Source organism: Harpia harpyja, chromosome 7 (assembly GCF_026419915.1).
Source record: "Harpia harpyja isolate bHarHar1 chromosome 7, bHarHar1 primary haplotype, whole genome shotgun sequence".
Lineage (NCBI taxonomy): Eukaryota > Metazoa > Chordata > Aves > Accipitriformes > Accipitridae > Harpia > Harpia harpyja.
Window position 1 is genome coordinate 36205649 of NC_068946.1, and position 20148 is coordinate 36225796.

The 20148-nt window shown below is 36.1% G+C and overlaps 1 protein-coding gene and 1 long non-coding RNA gene across 3 annotated transcripts in view; one reads left to right on the forward strand and one right to left on the reverse strand.

Moving 5' to 3' along the window:
- LOC128143709 (sodium channel protein type 2 subunit alpha-like) overlaps nt 1–8941 on the forward strand; it is a 48850-nt gene extending 39909 nt beyond the window's left edge. Inside the window, 6 exon segments of the mRNA XM_052791236.1 lie at nt 590–643; nt 1446–1583; nt 4697–4801; nt 5211–5481; nt 5834–6974; nt 6976–8941. Coding sequence (XP_052647196.1) covers nt 590–643; nt 1446–1583; nt 4697–4801; nt 5211–5481; nt 5834–6974; nt 6976–7012 — 1746 coding nt within the window. The 3' untranslated portion in view covers nt 7013–8941.
- The window catches only part of LOC128143710 (uncharacterized), a 38639-nt gene continuing 20164 nt past the window's right edge, over nt 1674–20148 (reverse strand). The window contains exons 2-3 of one of the 2 annotated variants that reach the window (XR_008235857.1): nt 2583–2671; nt 1674–1818 (exon numbers count right to left, since the gene is read on the reverse strand). This is a non-coding gene — a long non-coding RNA (uncharacterized LOC128143710). Of the gene's footprint in view, nt 1898–2582; nt 2672–20148 lie in introns of both variants that reach the window. The other variant, XR_008235856.1, reaches the window with a different exon arrangement.

Consider the following 20148-nt stretch of genomic DNA (forward strand, 5'->3'; position numbering starts at 1 on the left):
TGGTGAGAACAGGTTGCCCAGAGAAGTTGTGGATGCCCCGTTATTGTAAGTGTGTCATGTAGTGAAAGATGTCCCTGCCCATGGCAGAGAGTTTGGACTAGATAATCTCTAAAGGTCCCTTCTAAGCCAAACCATTCTATGATTCTGTTATTTTCTTAAGATTTGTTGGGACTCCTTATCTTCTGGAGTTTCTTCTAGGACTATTCACATATTCTGTCTGAAAAATGCCAACCCATGGTGGCTGATTTTTGGAATCCTCCTCCAGTTTTTTGGTAGTCAGAAAGTTAGAACCAAGTGCCGCCTTAAAATTTGCAGTCTTCCTGTTATTCTCAGATATTGATTATAACTCATCCCACATAGAGTTTATATGAATTTACATGAAGATTAGAATTTATTCAGTGTTTATGTATTAGGGAAAAGTATTCCACAGTAAATTACTTCCTGTGAATACTTCACGCGTGTCTTACCAGACATTTAATATTCTTCTTTATTTTTGTGGGTGCAAATACATTGCAGAAGACAGTGTTTTATTTAGAATGTTTACAAAATTGGAGCTTTGATAGAAAATATTAACAAACTTTGTTTTTAGGCAACGTTTAAAGGATGGATGAACATCATGTATGCTGCGGTTGATTCTAGAGAAGTAAGTGCACTATAAAATTTACCGAGTGAAAACCGATTTACCGAGCATTAATGTAATGCTTCTTGAATGGCAGTTGAAATAAAGTAAAATATAAAGAATAAAAAGATAACACCTTGACAAATTTTCTGTATAAAGCTATGCACTATAAAGTAGTTAAGTGCATATACTTTTAATAGGTAAAAAAAATTATAGTGGTAGATCTATATAAAGTGTTACTAATTTAATAAGTAATCTGTAAACAAAAAAACCTAATAAAATCTGGTTTCCTATTAATTTTTGTCACTGAGATTGTACAGATTAGGAAACAAGTTTTTCCTGTGTCTCCAGAAATAACCCAAATAATCAAGTGACATCACCTGCAATAGCTAATCCAGAGCTGCAGTCTCTGGCGATCTCAAAAAATAAAATGGCTGAATTTTGCCTGTTTTTCTGTTAATGCTGGTATTTGTTTGCATCTCTCCTCTATCCAGCTCCTGATTTGCATAAAGTCCATAGGAACTGAATTGCTTTTGAGATTTGCACACTTCTGTCAAATTTAGTAGAAATTACATGAAACATCAAATGTCATTAGAGAGGAACTGGCATAGAGAAAGGGGAGTGTGATGCAATTATAGACACCTTATTAAATAGATTTTCAAGTTCAAAGATAAGGGAAGTGTAGGGTGCGCTCCAAAACAGCTGTTTTTCCTGCCTTGTCAAGGAGTTGCTGTCCAGCTGGATGCAACTTCTGTTCCTGTTCGGTATTCTGTAATTTGTCTTAACTGTTATTTGTGATGTATTCCTGTTTTTCTGTGTTACATAGACAGAGAAACAGCCCAAGTATGAGGACAACCTGTACATGTATATTTACTTTGTTGCCTTTATCATCTTTGGATCGTTTTTCACCCTAAACTTATTCATTGGTGTCATCATAGATAACTTCAACCAACAAAAAAAGAAGATAAGTATCACGTGTTTCATTTTCACAACACTTCATTGTTATTGAGCATTCAGCAAATGTATGCAAGGATAAATATGAGTGTCTGAAATTTCTCATAGTAATAGAAAGAAGAAAAGAAATCACGTATTAAGATTTCCTTTTATTCTATTCAAAATAATGAAATAATAGTCTGTGCTTTTTAAGGCATTTGAAGTAATTTAAACTTATGCTGAATGTCCAAGTGTTCTCCACATCCCTGTACAGCCCAATGATATGTCGTACATCAGAAAGTTATGTATTGTTTTTCACTGAATGTCTGAGTGTTCTCCACATCCCTGTACAGCCCAATGATATGTCGTACATCAGAAAGTTATGTATTGTGTTTCTCTCACCCTTACCGTGCTGCGACAAAGCTATGTGAAAATCGAGATGACTTAATTCAAGCAAATAGATGACAGGGAAGAAGAGAATATGCAAAACTACAAATATCAAAATTGATACACAGATAATGTATAGCAGTACTGTGAAGGCCTTCTCAATTATAAAGAGACTAATACAGACAGGCTGAATGCTAGAACTACTCTCTGTACTGTAAGATTAGAGAGGGTTGGGAAACTGTCTCATGAGTTAGTAGTGAATTCGCAAGAGAAAGAAAATTGTTGACATTTTAAAACGTGTAGTTTTTCTTTTCAACTGGAATTGTTTCTGTTATTCAAATGAGCACAAGATTGTGCCAAGAACTCCAGTAGCATTAAATCGATTAAAATTCAGACTATGATGGCAAATTAAATTCTACTTATTATTTAAACTATAAATGCTTTCTAAGGTCTACAGTAGTCTTATTTTCCTGTACACATTTGGAGCAGAATCATACTGGAATATTGATTTTTTTTTTTTTTTTTTTTTTTTTTAAAGTGAGCTAAGTAATAGCAAGGCAGTACATAATTTCTTCATTTGTGATTCTAGATGGTTTGTCAAGTTTGATTCATTGTACTGAAAAAAAGATATTGCTAGACTTACTGCAGTGGAAACTTCCAGTAAATCTTTCCACTTGAGATTGAAGTATGCAGCTTCGTATGTTGCTTCTTCAGATCCTTTGAGTCTCTTATCTGCAGACCCACATAATAGAAAAGATGAGTTTGTGGTTCCAAACCTGATGACATCTTCATCCTTCAAGATGTTTGCACCTCCCTTGGAATAAACATCGGGGGCTTCCAGTACTTAAAAGGAAGGTGGTTCAGTTTCTTATCCTTGGAGAGGAAGACTAAGGTTATATACATGCTATTGGCATTTTGTCAGTCTGTATGTAATAAGGTGACCTTACTTGGTAATGAGGTGATTATAAATTCTATTAAGTTCACTTGGCAGATACCGTCTACTGTAGTCATTATAACTCAGAAGCCAGAGAAGAGTTCCTGCTAAAGGGCTTTTACTGGCAGTGTGGTATGCACCCCTTGTACATTTGTAGCTGTTGTAACTGTCACCAAGGAAGTCAAATACCACAGATACCACAAAGAACAACAATTAGGCTGGGGAAAACTCTATCTACATGCTATTCTTCAGTTTCACGTAGCAAATTAGCAAACGTTAGTTGCCTGTCTTTTGAATTTATAGATGATCCCGTGCTCATAGAAATGTGCAGATCATGCAGTGCACGGCCACCCAGCAGTATTTTTCTTGTCTTTGTTCTGCCTTCACATCACTGAGATCTCTCCATTTTGGGCAACATCGTTGGAATATGAATGGGAAAGACCTCATGTTGCAATATACTGTCCCTGTGTAGTTAAACTGTGTGCATTTCTTTGGTCCCTGTGTGCATCCTACTTTCATTACGTTCCCATGGGAGAAGAAGTGTTCCACTAGCTGTCAAATTCTTAACCATTACAGTCCTCAAAGGGATATAATGTGTCTTGAGACCACTGTTCTCCCTATGGACAGCACACTGAGACAATGATGACTTATTCACTCTTGATAGCCATTACATCAATAAGGCAGCAGAAGAAATCCTCAGTTCAATGCCAGTTCCTTTGTAGCTTGCTTTTTTGTTTGTTTGTTTTTATTTCCCGCTGGGTTAAATCTCCTGACAGAGTCACATCACATTTCCACCATAATCAGCAAATTAATTTCTTGTTGTTCTTCCAAAACCCTTACTCTCTAAGAACTGAATTTTACTTGAATATTTGGCTTATTACGAGAGCATGCTAAACAGGATCTCTTTTGACTTCTAAATGTTCATGTGTATATGTAGCCACCGCTGAAAGACTCAAGAACATCTTCATCTGGATTCATCATTACTTTCTCAATAAGATCGACACTTCATTTGACAAAGTCACAGAATCACCTGTGACTCTGAAATCCATTTCCAAGTGCCACTGCTTTGGCATCATGCATACCTGGAATGTACTTAAAAACAAATGCATTAAAGAAAAAAAGGAAGTTACTTGTCAACAGAAATTGTATTCCTGACAAGTGTTTCCATATGTGTATTACACATACCGGTCTAGATACTCTTTTACTCAGACTGCTGTCCTCTTATTCAGGCAAGAAACCCCAGAGTAAGCCCATGCTTCTGATGATCTCTGTACAATGTAGGGGGATCAACCCTCACATACACTGTGGAAATACTACTGTGGCAAAAAAACATCTGAACTGAGATATCCATACTGAAATGATAAAATGTGCATCCTGAAAAGTCACATCAGTAATTTCTTTTTCCTCATACAGTTTCCCTGAAGGCGTATCAGCTCTTGGTGAATCTTTCTACCTTTGAAGCTTTTCTATTTCTGGTCAATTGATTTACAGTGTGGAGTTTACGGTGTTAGATTTATAAGTATCTATGGAATGTGTATTTTTACAAGGGGTTTTTTGTACATATTTAATTGAATTAATCAGGTATGGTTTTTTTTTTAATAACAAATAGATAGAAATCCTGGAGGTTTTTTCCATTCCTTAATTTGTTTTATTTTTCCATCAAGACTTGCCAGATATTTTAACAATCTTTGATATAATTACTATATTTTGGTTTTGGTAACAATGTATAAGAATACGTGGTTCAAAAAAAACATGTTCTGCAGTGCTGTGAATTAATGGATTATAAGGCTTGGCTGTAATCTGTTCTGTTTTTATTATTTTACCTTGGAGGTCAAGACATTTTCATGACAGAAGAACAAAAGAAATATTACAATGCAATGAAGAAGCTGGGATCCAAGAAACCACAAAAACCTATACCTAGACCAGCGGTAAGAATGTGTCTATTCTTGTATCATATACATTTGGGAAGAAATCGCAGCGGTACATTAACTATCAAAAAATTTCTCTCAACTCTAAAATGGTTTAGGCCTAAGTCAAGTTAGCCCTTCATTCTGAATTGAAACATGTACATATTTCTGTTCTGCAGGAGAAAATCTCTCACATTTTTTATGCCTGAGGAAGTAGCAAATCAAAGAATCTGAAGAAATAGAAGCCTGTTGGGTTTTGAGGGGAAAACTTAGAGCTGGCAAATAAAGAAGTTACTGAACAGTGCTTTTCTTAGATTTTTCAGCCTTTTGCTTGGTTGTATATTTTGGGGCACGAAGAAGGAAATGAAGGGAGGAAAAGGATGTTCATTATGTGCAAGATAATACCACCTTTTCTTTTTTCTCCCCTCAGAACAAATTGCAAGGTCTGGTATTTGATATTGTAACAAAGCAAGCATTTGACATCACCATTATGGTTCTCATCTGTCTTAACATGGTCACCATGATGATAGAAACAGATGGCCAGGGTGAACTGATGCAAAATATTTTATACTGGATTAACTTGGTCTTTGTTGTTCTTTTCACTGGAGAATGTGTCCTCAAACTGTTCTCACTCCGTTATTATTACTTCACCGTTGGCTGGAATATTTTTGATTTTGTGGTTGTTATTCTTTCAATAGTAGGTAAGAAATTCTTATATTCAAAATGAAATATAGTAAGACATGTATTAAATGCTTTATCTCTGTCAAGTTTTACAGATCAGTGGAAATACTGAATGTCTCCTGATTATTTAGGAAATGAAAAGCATACTTTAGAATAGTAACTTTCTTAATAATTCTGTATTAATTTTAATACTCTTTCTTTTTCTAAGAGTGCTGGAAAAAAGTTTAAATTACCCATAGCAGATAAAATTTATCTCCAATTATAATTTCCACTAATTCCACAGGTAGAGATGTTCTTTATTTATGCTTTGTTGTAGAAAATCTAATCTGTGATAAAATGTTACCCTTTTAATTTTATTTTTATGTTTTACAGGTATGTTTCTAGCTAAGGTGATTGAAAAGTACTTTGTGTCCCCCACTTTGTTCAGAGTTGTACGACTTGCCAGAATCGGTCGAATCCTGCGTCTCATTAAAGGCGCTAAGGGAATCCGCACTCTGCTTTTTGCTTTGATGATGTCTCTTCCTGCTTTGTTCAACATTGGTCTGCTGCTGTTCCTGGTCATGTTTATCTATGCGATATTTGGCATGTCCAACTTTGCCTATGTTAAGCAGGAAGCTGGTATAGATGACATGTTCAACTTTGAAACGTTTGGCAACAGCATGATCTGCCTATTTCAAATTACCACATCTGCTGGCTGGGATGGTTTGCTAGACCCAATTCTTAACAGTGGGGAGCCAGACTGTGATCCCCATAAAGATCATCCGGGGAGCTCCGTTAAAGGCGACTGCGGCAATCCTTCCGTTGGGATTTTCTTCTTTGTCAGCTACATTATCATATCGTTTCTGGTAGTGGTGAACATGTACATTGCTGTGATTTTGGAGAACTTTGGTGTTGCTACTGAAGAAAGTGCTGAACCCTTGAGTGAGGATGACTTTGAGATGTTCTATGAAGTCTGGGAAAAGTATGATCCAGATGCAACACAATTCATAGAATATAGCAAATTGTCTGATTTTGCAGCTTCTCTGGATCCTCCTCTTAATATACCAAAACCAAACACAATTCAACTTATTGCAATGGATCTGCCCATGGTAAGCGGTGACAGAATTCACTGCCTTGACATCTTGTTTGCTTTCACAAAGCGTGTTTTGGGGGAAAGTGACGAGATGGATGCCCTCAGAATACAAATGGAAGAACGTTTTATGGCAGCCAATCCTTCAAAAGTCTCCTATGAACCAATTACAACTACGTTAAAACGAAAACAGGAGGAAGTGTCCGCTACGATCATTCAGCGTGCTTATAGACGTTATCTTTTAAGACAGTCAGTAAAGAAACTTTCGTTTATGTACCGGAAAGATGGGGTTGATCTGCTTATCAAAAAAGATATGATTATTGGTAAGCTAAGTGAAAACTCACCTCCAGAGAAAATGGATATGTCTGCATCCACCACATATCCACCTTCTTATGACAGTGTAACAAAACAAGAAAAAGAAAAATATGATGATGATAAATCAGAAAGACAAGGGGAAAGACAGAAAAGGAAATAAAAAGTAAAAGATAAAGAGGTTGTCCGTGGTGAATGTTCACAAGCCTGAGAAGATGACATTTCTATCAATAGCACTCTTATTGGAAGACTACGCCAAAATGACAAGTTTTTACATATTTACCCACTGCTACAGTCAGTGCCTATACCAAGATAATGACCCTTCACTAGCAAACGCTCAGTCTGTAACAGGGAAGCGACCTTGCAGAAGCATAGTTTTTATCATCAGCTGGCACTAATGGAGAGGAGACACAAGATTTCAACTTGGACTGTAGGAACCCTTAACGGAGTGCAAAATTACCAGTCGTAGTAAGTCTGTATTTTTGTGGAATAAGTGTATGCACTGTGTACATTTCATCTCCTACGTATGTTCTATGTGTGTCAATTTTTTTCATGATCTCATTTGCTTTAATTCACATACTGCTACAAATGCCAAATTGTGCCTACAGGGAATTACTGAAATAAAAAAAGTGGTAGTCTTTTTTCTTTTTTTAACTGTAGACCCTGTAATTTCATGAGTAGCTTCCATACTTCATTAGAAAGTCTGTTTCTAGACTTCTTATTTCATATGAGTATATCCCACTTAGGACAATAATCAAAGCTACAGGTATAAATTGATAGCAAAATACCTTTGGGGACAAATACTACCTTAATGTATACCTCAGATTTAAGTTTCCATACTGTGGAAGGATGGGTCATGCCAGCAACACAAAATACATCCATCAGAGGTGGTTTTGACCCCCCCATGGTACTTTAGTCAGGTTTCCACTGTATGTAATGCAATCTTCTGTAGAAAACTGAGATGACTGAAAGGATGTACTTAAATCACCTTTATCCTGCATTGTGATTTAGATTACTTTTTTTATCATCAAGGCTGACACTATATATGTAAGTAAAATATCCTCTGGTATTTAATCAATTGTTTTACACAGTGATACCTGTTTGAACAAAGAGACGATGACCTAAGTACTGTATTTATTGCATCACATATGTACCCTAGTAAGTGTAGCTTATAACATTTCAACACATAATATGATATATTCTGTAATACTGCAAATAATTGGGAAGCTTTAACTGATGCATGCTTGCTGCTATTATCCTACAGCTATTAAAATCTAAGATGGGAAGGCATGTGAGTGGTAAAAAGAAAAAAAACTATTCGATGAGACCATCATTCCTCATACCAGTAAGCAATAGTTTGCTGCCATTATAGATTTTATTTTGTTTGAGTTTTGTAATCAGCAAATATGCAGTAAATAACCAGACTACACAGGACAAATATATTGGGGCTAGAAAAAAAACTTTTATAATATATATCTATTGATCTATTCTTGTTATTTTGAAAATAGTTTTATTTTATAACATTTTATACTTATTACAAGAAACTACACATATCTTCATGTTGCTAGTAATTTTTACTGCTGTCTATCTGTGACACTTTACTGTTGGGAAACCTAAGATACAATGTGAATTGGTAATTGCATATTTTAATAAGGAATAATTTTAAAAGAAATGGACAGTACAGTTCTTTTTTGGATCAGTAGGTAGGTCTTTGTATGTGAAACAAGATAGAAGGGTTTCTTTTGAAATTATAATCCTGTCTGTCAATTTTCAGGGTGATCTTAGTCATAGAAACATTGCTTTTCCCCAGTGTTAGTCTCGCACTGTCTGCTTTTCTGGTTGATTCATATTGCAGTAGAAGCGCTTTAAATATAATTTGTTGTTCAACATCTTTCTTCATCAGAATGAATAGTGAACTTGTGCAATGGACAGTGGAATACCTTGCATTTCTTACACAAGAACTAGAATATAGATGGGCTCCTGCTTTTATAGAAACTATTGGCTCATAGCGTACTGATGAACTGCATGCAGGAAGTTGTTTTACCAAAAATAACTACATTGCTAACAACCCAAAACAATAAAGATGACCTTTTTATGTACTTGTTTTAGTCTTCGTGTTTTTATTGTATGAAGTTTATACATGTTAACAAGTAATGGTGAAATTAAGGGGGAACCACTTTAGCAATGAGGCAATGTGTTTTAGACATGTAGATCACATGTTGTTTTATGACTTAGATCAGTACCAACTTGTCATCATCTAGATGAAATGCCTATGTTGTCCTGACCAGAGAAGTTTTTCTAGAATTCAGAAAAGAATCCCATTCCAACAATGTGGCTTTTTGTCAGATTTTTACAGCTCCAGTGGTGTCCTCTGGTGGCCAAGTCCAGTGGAGGATGTCTCCACATTCTTGCTGAGCAGCGGATACAGCAGACACTGCTCACCCTGGGGTGGGTGGTCTGAGATCTGTCACCGAAATAGCCCCACAGGGGGATAACAGAGTCACTTCAATCCCATTCCCCCTCAAGAAATCCACGCTTGCCAAGAGAAGGGAGAAAGATGTGTTAGAGCTGTTGATGGCCATCCCACTGCTGTCTTCAGGCAACTGGTGCCTTTACAGAGCCTAACAGGCATGGTCCCTGGCAAGATGTTACTACATACAGCTGGCAGGATATGGGGCAGGGTGTGTGCAGGTGAACCTGTGCATGGGGTAATTAATGCATTTTTTCCCATTCTCATTTCTGTTGTGAAGAGTAGCTGCTGTATAGCTAATACAGCTAATAGGAAAAAAACCTCAACTAAGCTGTGCTTTGAAGGACAACATGTGTGTTTTTAGTAACTGTATCTGATTTGAATTAAAATTTCTTTTTTTTTAATCCAGAGTAGTTATTGTTTTACTGTCTTAGTTGCTAACAGTAATTACACAAAGTAATAATGTAAATGCTTTAAAAAATCTTGGTCATACTCTTGAATTGCTGTTTAAAGAATAAAATTGGTTTAAGTCAGTGCTGGACAGGTACATAGTTAACTTAAAAATTCTATGTGGTATAAGCATGAAATGTGTATGTAATAATTTTCTACAAATTTTGTAGTGTGCAGAGGTATGTGAGGTAATTTATAAAATCATTTTACCCTATAAAATTTCTATCATTGTTAAAGTTATGTTTATTGAAACTTAATCCAACTGAAGTCACTCTCCATTTTTGTTGACTCAAATTCTAAACTTTTTGGTCCTTTGCAAAAAGAGTAGTACATTTGCAGATTTCAAGTGTATATATTTGAATAAACTTATATCCTTTTATATATCTTTGAAACTATTCCAGTACCCCCGGAAGTTACTTGCCTTGATGGAAGACGGTTGACTTGCAGTCTTCCTCCTTAACCTGCAGGTATAAAATATATTTATGCTTTATGTTGATATAAGACAGATGTTTCAGCGTAATGGGTCAGTCCAGTCATATATCAGTATGCAAAGCATTAAGCAAAATTCCTAGAACAGGAGGACACTGCACTCTCTTACTGTCCTAGTTCACAGAGAATGAAAAATTAATAAGAAAGGCTCCTTTAAAATATTCTCAGAAATGAGCTTTCTTTACTCTCTCTTACCCACCCAGGAATGCAAGTGTATTTTATTTTATGAAGGTGCCATCAACCCCCCACCCCTGTCACCAAAAAAACAACCAACCAACCAACACCTATATTAGGACATAAAAGGGAAGAAGTTCTGAGGTTTTTTAAATCTTGGCCTTGCTCGACTCCACAGCAAAACTCTGTTTCAATTCTATGGAGAAGATATGTCCAGTATCCAGCGTAAAAAAATTACTGGTATTGTAAAAATATAAAAGGGAAAGATGGCAGGGGGAAGAGGTAGGATATTGCTCATTTGCTTTTTGTTTGTAAAGAGACCTAAAATATGTTCTGGGGGTTGTCTGTATTATTTTTAAGCAGAAATGTAAGTTGCTGAGTACCATAAATACATCAGATTCAGTAAAAGAGTCTCTCTCCTCTGGCTGTCAGCAGCACAGGATTGATAATAAATCGCTAAGCCTGACTGCATCCAGAAGAGGGCAGAACCACCTGCCAGGTGACCGTGGTGCTGTGCCTGGGTCTTCAGCAGCAGAAGGGATCAAGAAAATACAAATTGCAGTCACAGGCAGAGGGGACAGCTTATAGTTTTCCAGAGAATTTATAGATTTTATACTTGTTTTGTTCTAGTGAACTAATGAAGCTACAATATGATAATTCGGCTTGTTGTGTAAAGATAGCTTTGTTGGTAATGCTTCTGTGACTGGACCAGCAGGTTTTGGATTTAGGTTCTGTACCCTGTAGGGCATGTGGCCCTGTATCCAGACCTGACACCACATTGGTTAAGAACTGCCACATTTATCTGAGCTTACTAAAATATAGTTGAAGGGTGTTGATGCACTGGGGAATTCCACAGATAGCTTTAGCTTTACTTTTATTAATAGGCATTATTCATTTAATCCCATGGTGCACCGATGAAAGAGCCCCAACCTTCTAAAAGAATCACATATGAAAGTATCTAATTTTCATGGCAAACAGTCATAAATAACATGAAGTAATATTAAAAATGCAATGGTTTTTTTGGACATAGAAAATTCTTACGGTACTTGTTCTTACAGTATTCAGAAAGGCTTATCTAGCTTTATAATGCATTAGGAGAAATAATCTGAAATATCTGCAGTGTAGGAATATTTAATGGCTCACAAACCTCTGCATTAGCAACATCATTTTCAGTGGGGGATGGTACCCATCTCTTCCTCTGAGCACACCTAGGTTTTGTCTGTGATACAGCATGCAGTCTCTGTTACTTAGCATATTTTATTTTTCCTTGCTGATCAGTGGGAGCTGTTGCACAGTGAAACAGACATATCCTAGTGCTTGCCTTTTTAAAAAAAAAAAAAAAAAAAAAAAAAGACGATGATACTGCAGGGACTGCAGTATAACCCAAGCAAAGTAAACTGCGGCACATTGTCATCCCTCCAGAAGGGGAAAATTGCATGCTGAAGCACACATGATCTCTGCTGCAAGAAAAGCTTTTGATGAATATAAGGAATGACACTTCATAAACAATTTACAACAATCAAAACCAGCAGTGCCAGACATGCTCTGCACTTGCATTTTCTATTGTCTTAAAAGCATGTTATATTAACAGCAATCTTGATAATAATCTGTGTAGAATCTGACAGCTGATTAAAAAACCCCACAATGTTTTTCAGAAAATGTATATCTGAAACAGAATGTAATAAGCTGTTTTCATTTTCAAAGTAGTAAGTATCTGTAACATTCATGTTCAAAAATGGTCAGAGAATTACATGCTGTATTGCTTTATAAAAATGTCATGCTTGCAGATACCATAGCAACCCCTGTCATGTGGCACTCTCTGATTGCCAAACTATACAGTAGCTTTATGCCCATATTCTGCAGCAATACTTGCATAAATATCTGTATATAATGTTCAGTAAAAACTGCATCTGCATCCACTACATAAGGCAAACTGGACTATGCCAGCGATGTTCATGGTCTCAGGCAAGCAAAAAGGTAAAATGCTCTCTCTAATAATAGGCATTGTGAATCCCTGTAACCCTTCTCGTCTTAACTTCTTGATGGCCGTTAAATGTGATGTATAAAGGTTCATGCAGCATTGCTGCAAATACTAGTATATTTATTTATATAGATGGAAAACAGCTGCTGACACTTTGTGTAAGATTGGAAACTGGATGTGATTTATGTGGTAACAAATAGGTGGGCAGATAAATGCTGGCTCCTGGTAGCCTCTGTCTGGAGGTGCATGTACATCCAAGAAAAAAAATATTTTGGGAGTGATACTCAAGAGCACTGTGAACTCACCAGCTTTACTGCTCTTGCTCTCTCATTTATTTGAAAAGCATTTACTTGAAATTTCATTTACCTGCCATGTTGCAACAATCTTTTAGAATTTCATTACTTTTGTATGAAAATTAAAAGAACATGGAAGTGAGAATGTTTTTGTTGAAAGGATGGTAACCAGTGGCAGATACAGAGAAAACATAATAAAATGTTAACGTGACTTTTCTACTTGTGTTTTAGGATTAAAACCTTTATTTCACAATTTAATTCTACCCCATATAAGGAGAGCTTCAAACACAGGAAATTTCAAAAGGTACATAGAAGAACTGATGGCGGGAAAGGAAATTACAGTGCAGATATTACTGAAAGGTTATTAATATAAAATCTTTTGCAGAAGTTAATTGGAAGTTGATGCACTCTAAAACTAAAATATTGTACCAAAGAACATGAAAGTGAGAAAAATTTGCAGCAGGGTACGATTAGAAATGGTTGTCTTGGCACAAGTGAATCTGTTTTGCTTCTGTGATCAGAGAGAAAACTTCATACTAAAACCTAGGATCCAAAAATACTTTACACATCTGTTAATATCTAAAACGTATTTATGTGTATGTACCCTATTTATTCATGTCTATTATTATATAAACTTCTTTAATAATTTTAGAGTCTAAAAATCTCCTCAGTTTTCTTAAGAAAAAGAAAAGGGGAAAGGGTGTAATAGGAGGGCATGCAGGCTCAACTTTTCCATATTACATGGTACCTACTTGCACGCCAGCTTTCTTTCCCTGTTCCACTATCAATTCCTTTGCATGACATGAAGATTTCACATGACAGTTCAGACTGAAGTGGTATGAATGAACTCCTTTCAAAAATTCATCATGAGGTAAAACAAAATAGTTTTTCCTCTCTGAAGGACAGGGAAAGGTTGAGTTTGCAGGCCTTCCTAGCCTTGTCAATAGTAATGTCCAAAAAACTCTGTTGTGCAATTTCTTAGCTTTTAAAAATTTCTGGGCTGTTAAGTCAAAGAAACTGAATCTGAAAGGTTTCCTCAGTATCCCCCCATATAGACAGTGTAAAAAAAAAAATACATTCTTCAGAGCTACATTTAGTCTACAAGCTCTGACTCCATTTTTGCCGTTGTTCTTATGGAGGTATATTTGTGGAAGTCTCAAGGAAGAACAGGTAAGTAGTACCCATAGTATGCCATGTCGGCAACAGCAATAGCCATACCTTTTCAATTACACCTAGAAAAGAAAACTAATTTCTCAGTATATCCACTTCTAACATTAGATCCAGATTGAAAACTACCGAAAACAATAGGCCTTGTACAACAGCTTTCCGTAGAATTTAAATCAAACCCATACTGACTTAACCGTTTTCCAGTTACAGACTTCCTGAAAGAGAAATACTTCTGCTTTCTCTCTTCTAGCTCTGTAGTCTAAATAAAATGACTCTCAGTCTTTACCTTATGGTAAAAGGGTTGCTTCCTTATTGCCTTGTCTAAGGAAGAGTACAAGGTATGCCTTCAAAAGTACAATATTGGGGAAGGACGTTAATTTTTCTCAAGACGGCTGTGCCAAAGACTCGCAACATATGCCATTACTGCTCATCTTTGATGTAAAACATATAGAAGAGGTTACAGATTTAGCATTATTATTTCACTAAAGATAAGTAAGATTTATAAGCTCAAGGTAAATCATGGGGGGAGAAGACTTTAAAAAATGAATTTAAGAGGATCTTGTTAGATGTGTATGCAAGAGCATATAGAAGTCTCTGGAATGTTATTTATATATAAAAATGTTGTATTGTGGGGTTCAAGGCCCTGGAAGGAAGCCATGCATGTAGAGGAATGGACAGGAAGGACTTCAGAGTCAAATAATGAATATAAATGTCTCTCTAATTACAAAAAGTTACTCTCAACCCCCTTTTTGTGGCATGTTTTTCTGCACCTAAGGTTAAACATAAGTCACTGTCGTGGTTTAAGCCCAGCCAGCAACTAGGCACCATGCAGGTGCTTGCTTACAGTGGGGCAGGAGAGGAACTGCCCCACTGCCACCAGGGCAGTTATGTTTAACCTTGGGTGCAGAAAAAAAAAATATATATCACTATAGTGACATATATATCACTATAATTCATTTGTTTAATATTTTGTGTGATTATTAATGTCTATAGATTATCAATATATTGCTTTTTCTGTTCATAGTTGGAATTGTTGGAAGACAGCAATTGGCATGCTGGAAAAGCCAGCTATTGGAAATGGCATAATTTTAGTGAAATAGCACAAGCATTAATAATATTTAATGGATCTTTCTGTATGAAAAGCATGTAAATAAGCCCTTCTAACTGCTATCAAGTCCCTTGGCAATTAGTCAAGAATAAATTAGACTGCACCTGGACTATCAAGGTTAGATTGCCGTGTCATTGGCATGATAACCCAGATTAATTAACAATAATACTGTGCCTATTCTGTGAGTAACTAATAGAAATTTAAAAACAAATTTCATTGAGAACTGCTAAATATTGGGAGAATGTATTGGTTTTAGCTTACCAACATTACTGTAATGCAAAAAAATAACCCCACTTGAAAGCTTTCTGTTCGTGTATATAAAGTGTGGATTTCTGCAAGATTATAAATCATTAAAATCCATAGGTTTACTGCATAAAATACAGCATCTCTAATAGCTTGATTTCAGTGTACTTTCTTGATTTATTGTCAATTCTCTGACAATATGAGAGGAGAAATGAAAGCAATTACTTCAAGTACATGAGACCCAGCTTTCCAAGGCAGTATTTTAGAACTGCCTCTTACTAAAATAAATAGACAGGTAAAGTGTGCAGAAGCTGTACTGTGCTTTTTCTAATATCTACAGTTGTCACTGTTATTGTTTCAACAACTGACGACTGGGACTCTTTCAAAATTAAGATTTCTTAGATAATGGATTTCATTTTTTTTATCAATGGCTCTTTTCAAAATCTTTACCAGTAACTTTTCAGGGGATAGAATTATGTGCCACATACTGGAAAGAGGTGTTTATTGCTTTTAGATATCATTGTCATTTTGCTAATACTTGTTTTGATAATCTTTCTTTAATATTAAAGTATGTCAGCTTGCACCAGCAGTTTATTTTGACATGTGCTGTCGGTGATGGTCAAGACTAAGACAATTTGTGTGTTGTCATCCCATTAGTTAGACACTAGATTATGCATACAGCCTGGTTCTACTGTCCTGCCTAGTTTCCTCGCTTTTACATTTTATCATTGACAGTGATTTCATAGGTACTGGAAATGTCTGAATGTTTCAAAAAGTTTCCCCTGAAGCCTGGGAAGACAGGTCTAAGGTTTGATTAGTTAGAGAGCTCAAATAGCAACTATATTGAGATATTTTTGAGGACCTGATCTCTATGCATTCATAATAAAACTAGAGAAAAGAATATGTAAAAACTTGGGTTTTTCTAAAAAGGAAAAAAAGTAAAAACTGGAAAAATGTTAAAATACAATCTGTTGTCTTCTTATTTCTCTCCCTTATCTCAGAGTATAGAATTTTTCAGAGGACAACTGCCTGATTAAAGCCCAGGAGAAATGGAGATGCTTGAACACAAGTGAATATTAAAACTTCTTACGAGGCTCAGGTCTACTCATATAACAAGGTTTAAAAGTTCAGAATTCATATTCGCTTTTATGGAAGTGCTTTATCTATAAAGGCAAGGGCAGCAGATGTGCATAGGTGGTATAAGGTTCAAAAGAACAGTAAAAGAAATATTTTAAGGTATTTTAACACCCCAAAACAAAAAAACAAAAGCAGTCATCAGGTCCTGTGTAAGAATTTGATCTGAGGTGTGTCATTCTCAGTATGAATTTTCTCACAGACTTCTCCTCTTAAGTTTCTATTTGTGTAGGTGAGATGCATTTGACATGCATGTCCCTTTGGTTGAACAAGCAATTCAAACAAGGTATAGCACTATTTGTTCAAATGCCCAATAAGTAGTCTGTTTTTGGAGAAAGTGAGAGTTGGTATACCATAGCATGCTGCATCTCAAATCCTATTGCAGATGCCCAAATTCCTTCTTCGTTCCCAAGTTTTGGTTTTAGGTTATCAAGTCCAGTGAAAAGATATATTAGAAGGCCAACTGTAATTGAACCAAACAATGGATTAAATTATGTAAGTTCTCTATATTCCTCAATTCTGATACTACTCCTCTCCACAGGTAAAGAATTACTGAACTTTTGAGTTGCATGTCTAACAGTTGAAAAAAATTTTAACAGCTTCAAAGTTCATGTAGCACCCATTTGATATGAAGGGCTCAATACGTTTACCTATAATGCCACATCTAAGAGCCTACACCTGTTTCTCTAGACATAGGTTCTTTTCCCTTCTGACTTTAAGGCAGATCTAGTAGAGTATAATGCAGTCTCCATCTCTTTTCCTTCTCCTTCCTGCTTTATTCTCAGTCTGGAAGAGAGAAGAGTTGCCTTTCGAGCAGGAAGACCACAGATCAATCTATTGCAGCAGATGGTTCAAACAGTGGAGCTGAAGAGTAATTGGATCAGCTGTAGCAGTTATTTCACATATGACAGCACCAGCAAATGGTGGTAGGTAACCTCATTAGCAAATAGACTTCAGCAGCAATTAGAATAAATGTTAAAGCATGAAGAAAAAAGACATTGTTTTTTAGAAAAATAAATTAGAGACAAGTTGAAGTCTTTTAGGTTTCATAGGTAATTGTATTCCACATAAAACTATAGATTTGTGTATGTACGCTTCGAAAAGCAGATGCACAGTACTCAGCTGTCCCTCATGGGGACAGAAGACACTCTAGGAGTGATATTTAAAAACTTCGAAATATGGCAAAAATGCTACCTTAAAATGTCCTGATTAACTGTAAGTGGAAGCAGATAATAGTTCATACTTAGAGACTGATAACCAACTTACTTTCTGCTTGTACTTTTTTTTTTTTTAATATAGATAAGTTGGTTCTATCCTTTTAACATGTCCCATCTGATGAAAGTGATAAGGACTTTTGGAAAATATCTGGTTTATTCATAAACTTGTGAGAGTTTCTTTAGGTTTGACTGCATTTTCTTAACAGTTTCAAGAGTATAGTTAAATGTCAGGGTAATTTCAGCTATGAGTTTCTCTAACACTTTAAAAGTTTTCTCATGGTGCCTAATGACTTTTCTAAAATCTTGCTAACCTATACAGCACTAAGTATATTAAAAAAAATTTTAAAAGTAGAATCTGGCAGAGCCTAATCTAAATTTCTAGTCTTTCTGAGCACAGCTGAGATACTGATCTGGAAAACCTTCCTTGGAGATCACCAGCTGCTGGCCATTCGGGTGGTGAAAAACCTTGAGGCACCTTTAATGCCAGAAAGCTACCAAATGTGTTAGCAAGCAAATCTAAGGTTTAGTTGATTCCCTGGATGAGAGGCTGACCAACCTATTGCTTTCTGATTCTTCCCAGCCTGTTCATTGCAAAGGCACTGGATAAGTCATGGTAGTTACTGAGCAGGTAGAAAATTCTGTCTTTCAGCACACCACAAACAAGAGCAGAGCATCTTAACCCTTCAATAGATCTGTTTGTGAAAGCACAACAGTTAACAAGTCATTCCTCCACCCTGCACGCTGTGGTGAAAGCCTTGAGTGCAGAACTGGCAAACTCTGTTGTGGACGAGGCAGGATTTCTCCATCACAGTTCTCTGCTCTTTGCTGTTTATCAGGGTGTGAGGTGAGGGAAAAAGGCAAGAGATGGAAAGGAAGAGGAGAAGTAACTCTGTTCAGAAAGCTCACAAGGAGGTGGGCAGAGCAGGGATAAACACAAAGGAAAGGAACAAAATGAAGCTGGGCAGTAACTTCTGTTCCAGACTGTCAAAGACTGAATCAGCTGAACTGGCTTATGACTAGTATTATAGGCAATCCACTCTTTAGTTTAGCATTAAGAAAAACGATGTAATAAAATCATGAGTCCACTGAAAACATGAAAAGTTTTCAACTTGATTTCAGTGAGGGGATTCTTTAGGTTAAGGGCTATTGAGCAGTTGCACAGCTTGCTTTGTATTTATAAAACATACATGCTCAAGAGTTTCTGGCTGCAGCTGCTCAGTTTATGTGTTAAGGGATAAGTGCAAATTTGTCTAAAATAATCTAGATCTATTACTGTCAATTACACTGACACATCATGATTAATCATTACTATCACAGATAGCGCAGTGTACTTCAGTTAGCACCCCATATCACTGCCTTTTCCTAATCTTAGTTGTTCTTACCTAGGAGAGGAGTTGGGCCACCTCATTGGTTTTATCAGCGCTAAATACCCTAGTACTTTTAGAAACTCCAGAATTGTTCTGGCCTTTCAAAGCAGATTAAAAACATGGGGACATTTATATTCCAATATAATTGAAGAATATTGTAAGTGGCTGAGAAATCTGCTAGGATACACTGTCAGTTTATCAGTTCCTTCACAACATGGGTGTGAAAGGCATTCTGGGAAAGTCTTGTCAAAGTGTTTTTGGAAAGAGTTTGTTATAGTGCTGTTAGGTATTTTTCATGTTCAGGGTTTATATAAGAGACTTATTAACACAGCTGCTAGACAGTGAATGGAACACAGAGAAGTTCAGGTCAAATCTTAGCAAATAAGCGAATTTTCCTGAAGTTGAGTGACTTAGGAAGAAAATGTCATTCTTTGCATATTATCAATGCAAAATTATTCTCTTATTTTATAGACTTACATCAAATTATTTTCCAGTATTCCAGTTTCCTTCCTTGAAATGTAATGCATTAATCTTGAATCTCCTGATTCAGTGTGAATATAGTATGAGTAATACTGACAGTCATAACTTTTATAAAGCTGGTTATCATACAATCATCATTTCATTTAAGGTGGTATATTTTATGTATCTCTGGCTTTCTCTTTCCCTCCTTAAAATTCTTGAGAACTCTTTGGTGAGTAAGATCTGGTGCTGGTGACTCACTGTGATTTTTGTTTCAGTAGCACTTCTGACAGCTGACATCTCTGAAAGTGTCTCATCCTTACTAATTGTCAAGTAGAAGGTCTAAATTAGGCCATAGTTTCACAAACATATTTAACTGCCATAAGCTGACAATGTAAGTGAAAGAGGCTGTGCCCTTCCCTTTCCCCTAGGTTAGCACAACCATTTGTGTTGCCCTAAAACAGACTAGATTGGAGAACTAAAAACTCAGATAATTTTCCTATTCAATTCACTATACGGCCATAGAAATGCTTATGGTAGACAGAAGGGAGGTGAACAGCAGCAAGCAATGCCCTTGTGTACAAATTTGGTATCTGTGAAATTATGGCTTTGGATATCTCTTGGTGGTCCCTCAAGCCAAAGCCTTAATGTTTTCCTTCCATTGTAGAAGAGAAAGAAAATTACAAAGTAAACAAGAAAGCATCTATATTAAGAGAATTAAAAATCAGGATTCAGACTCCGTGGTATCTTTTGT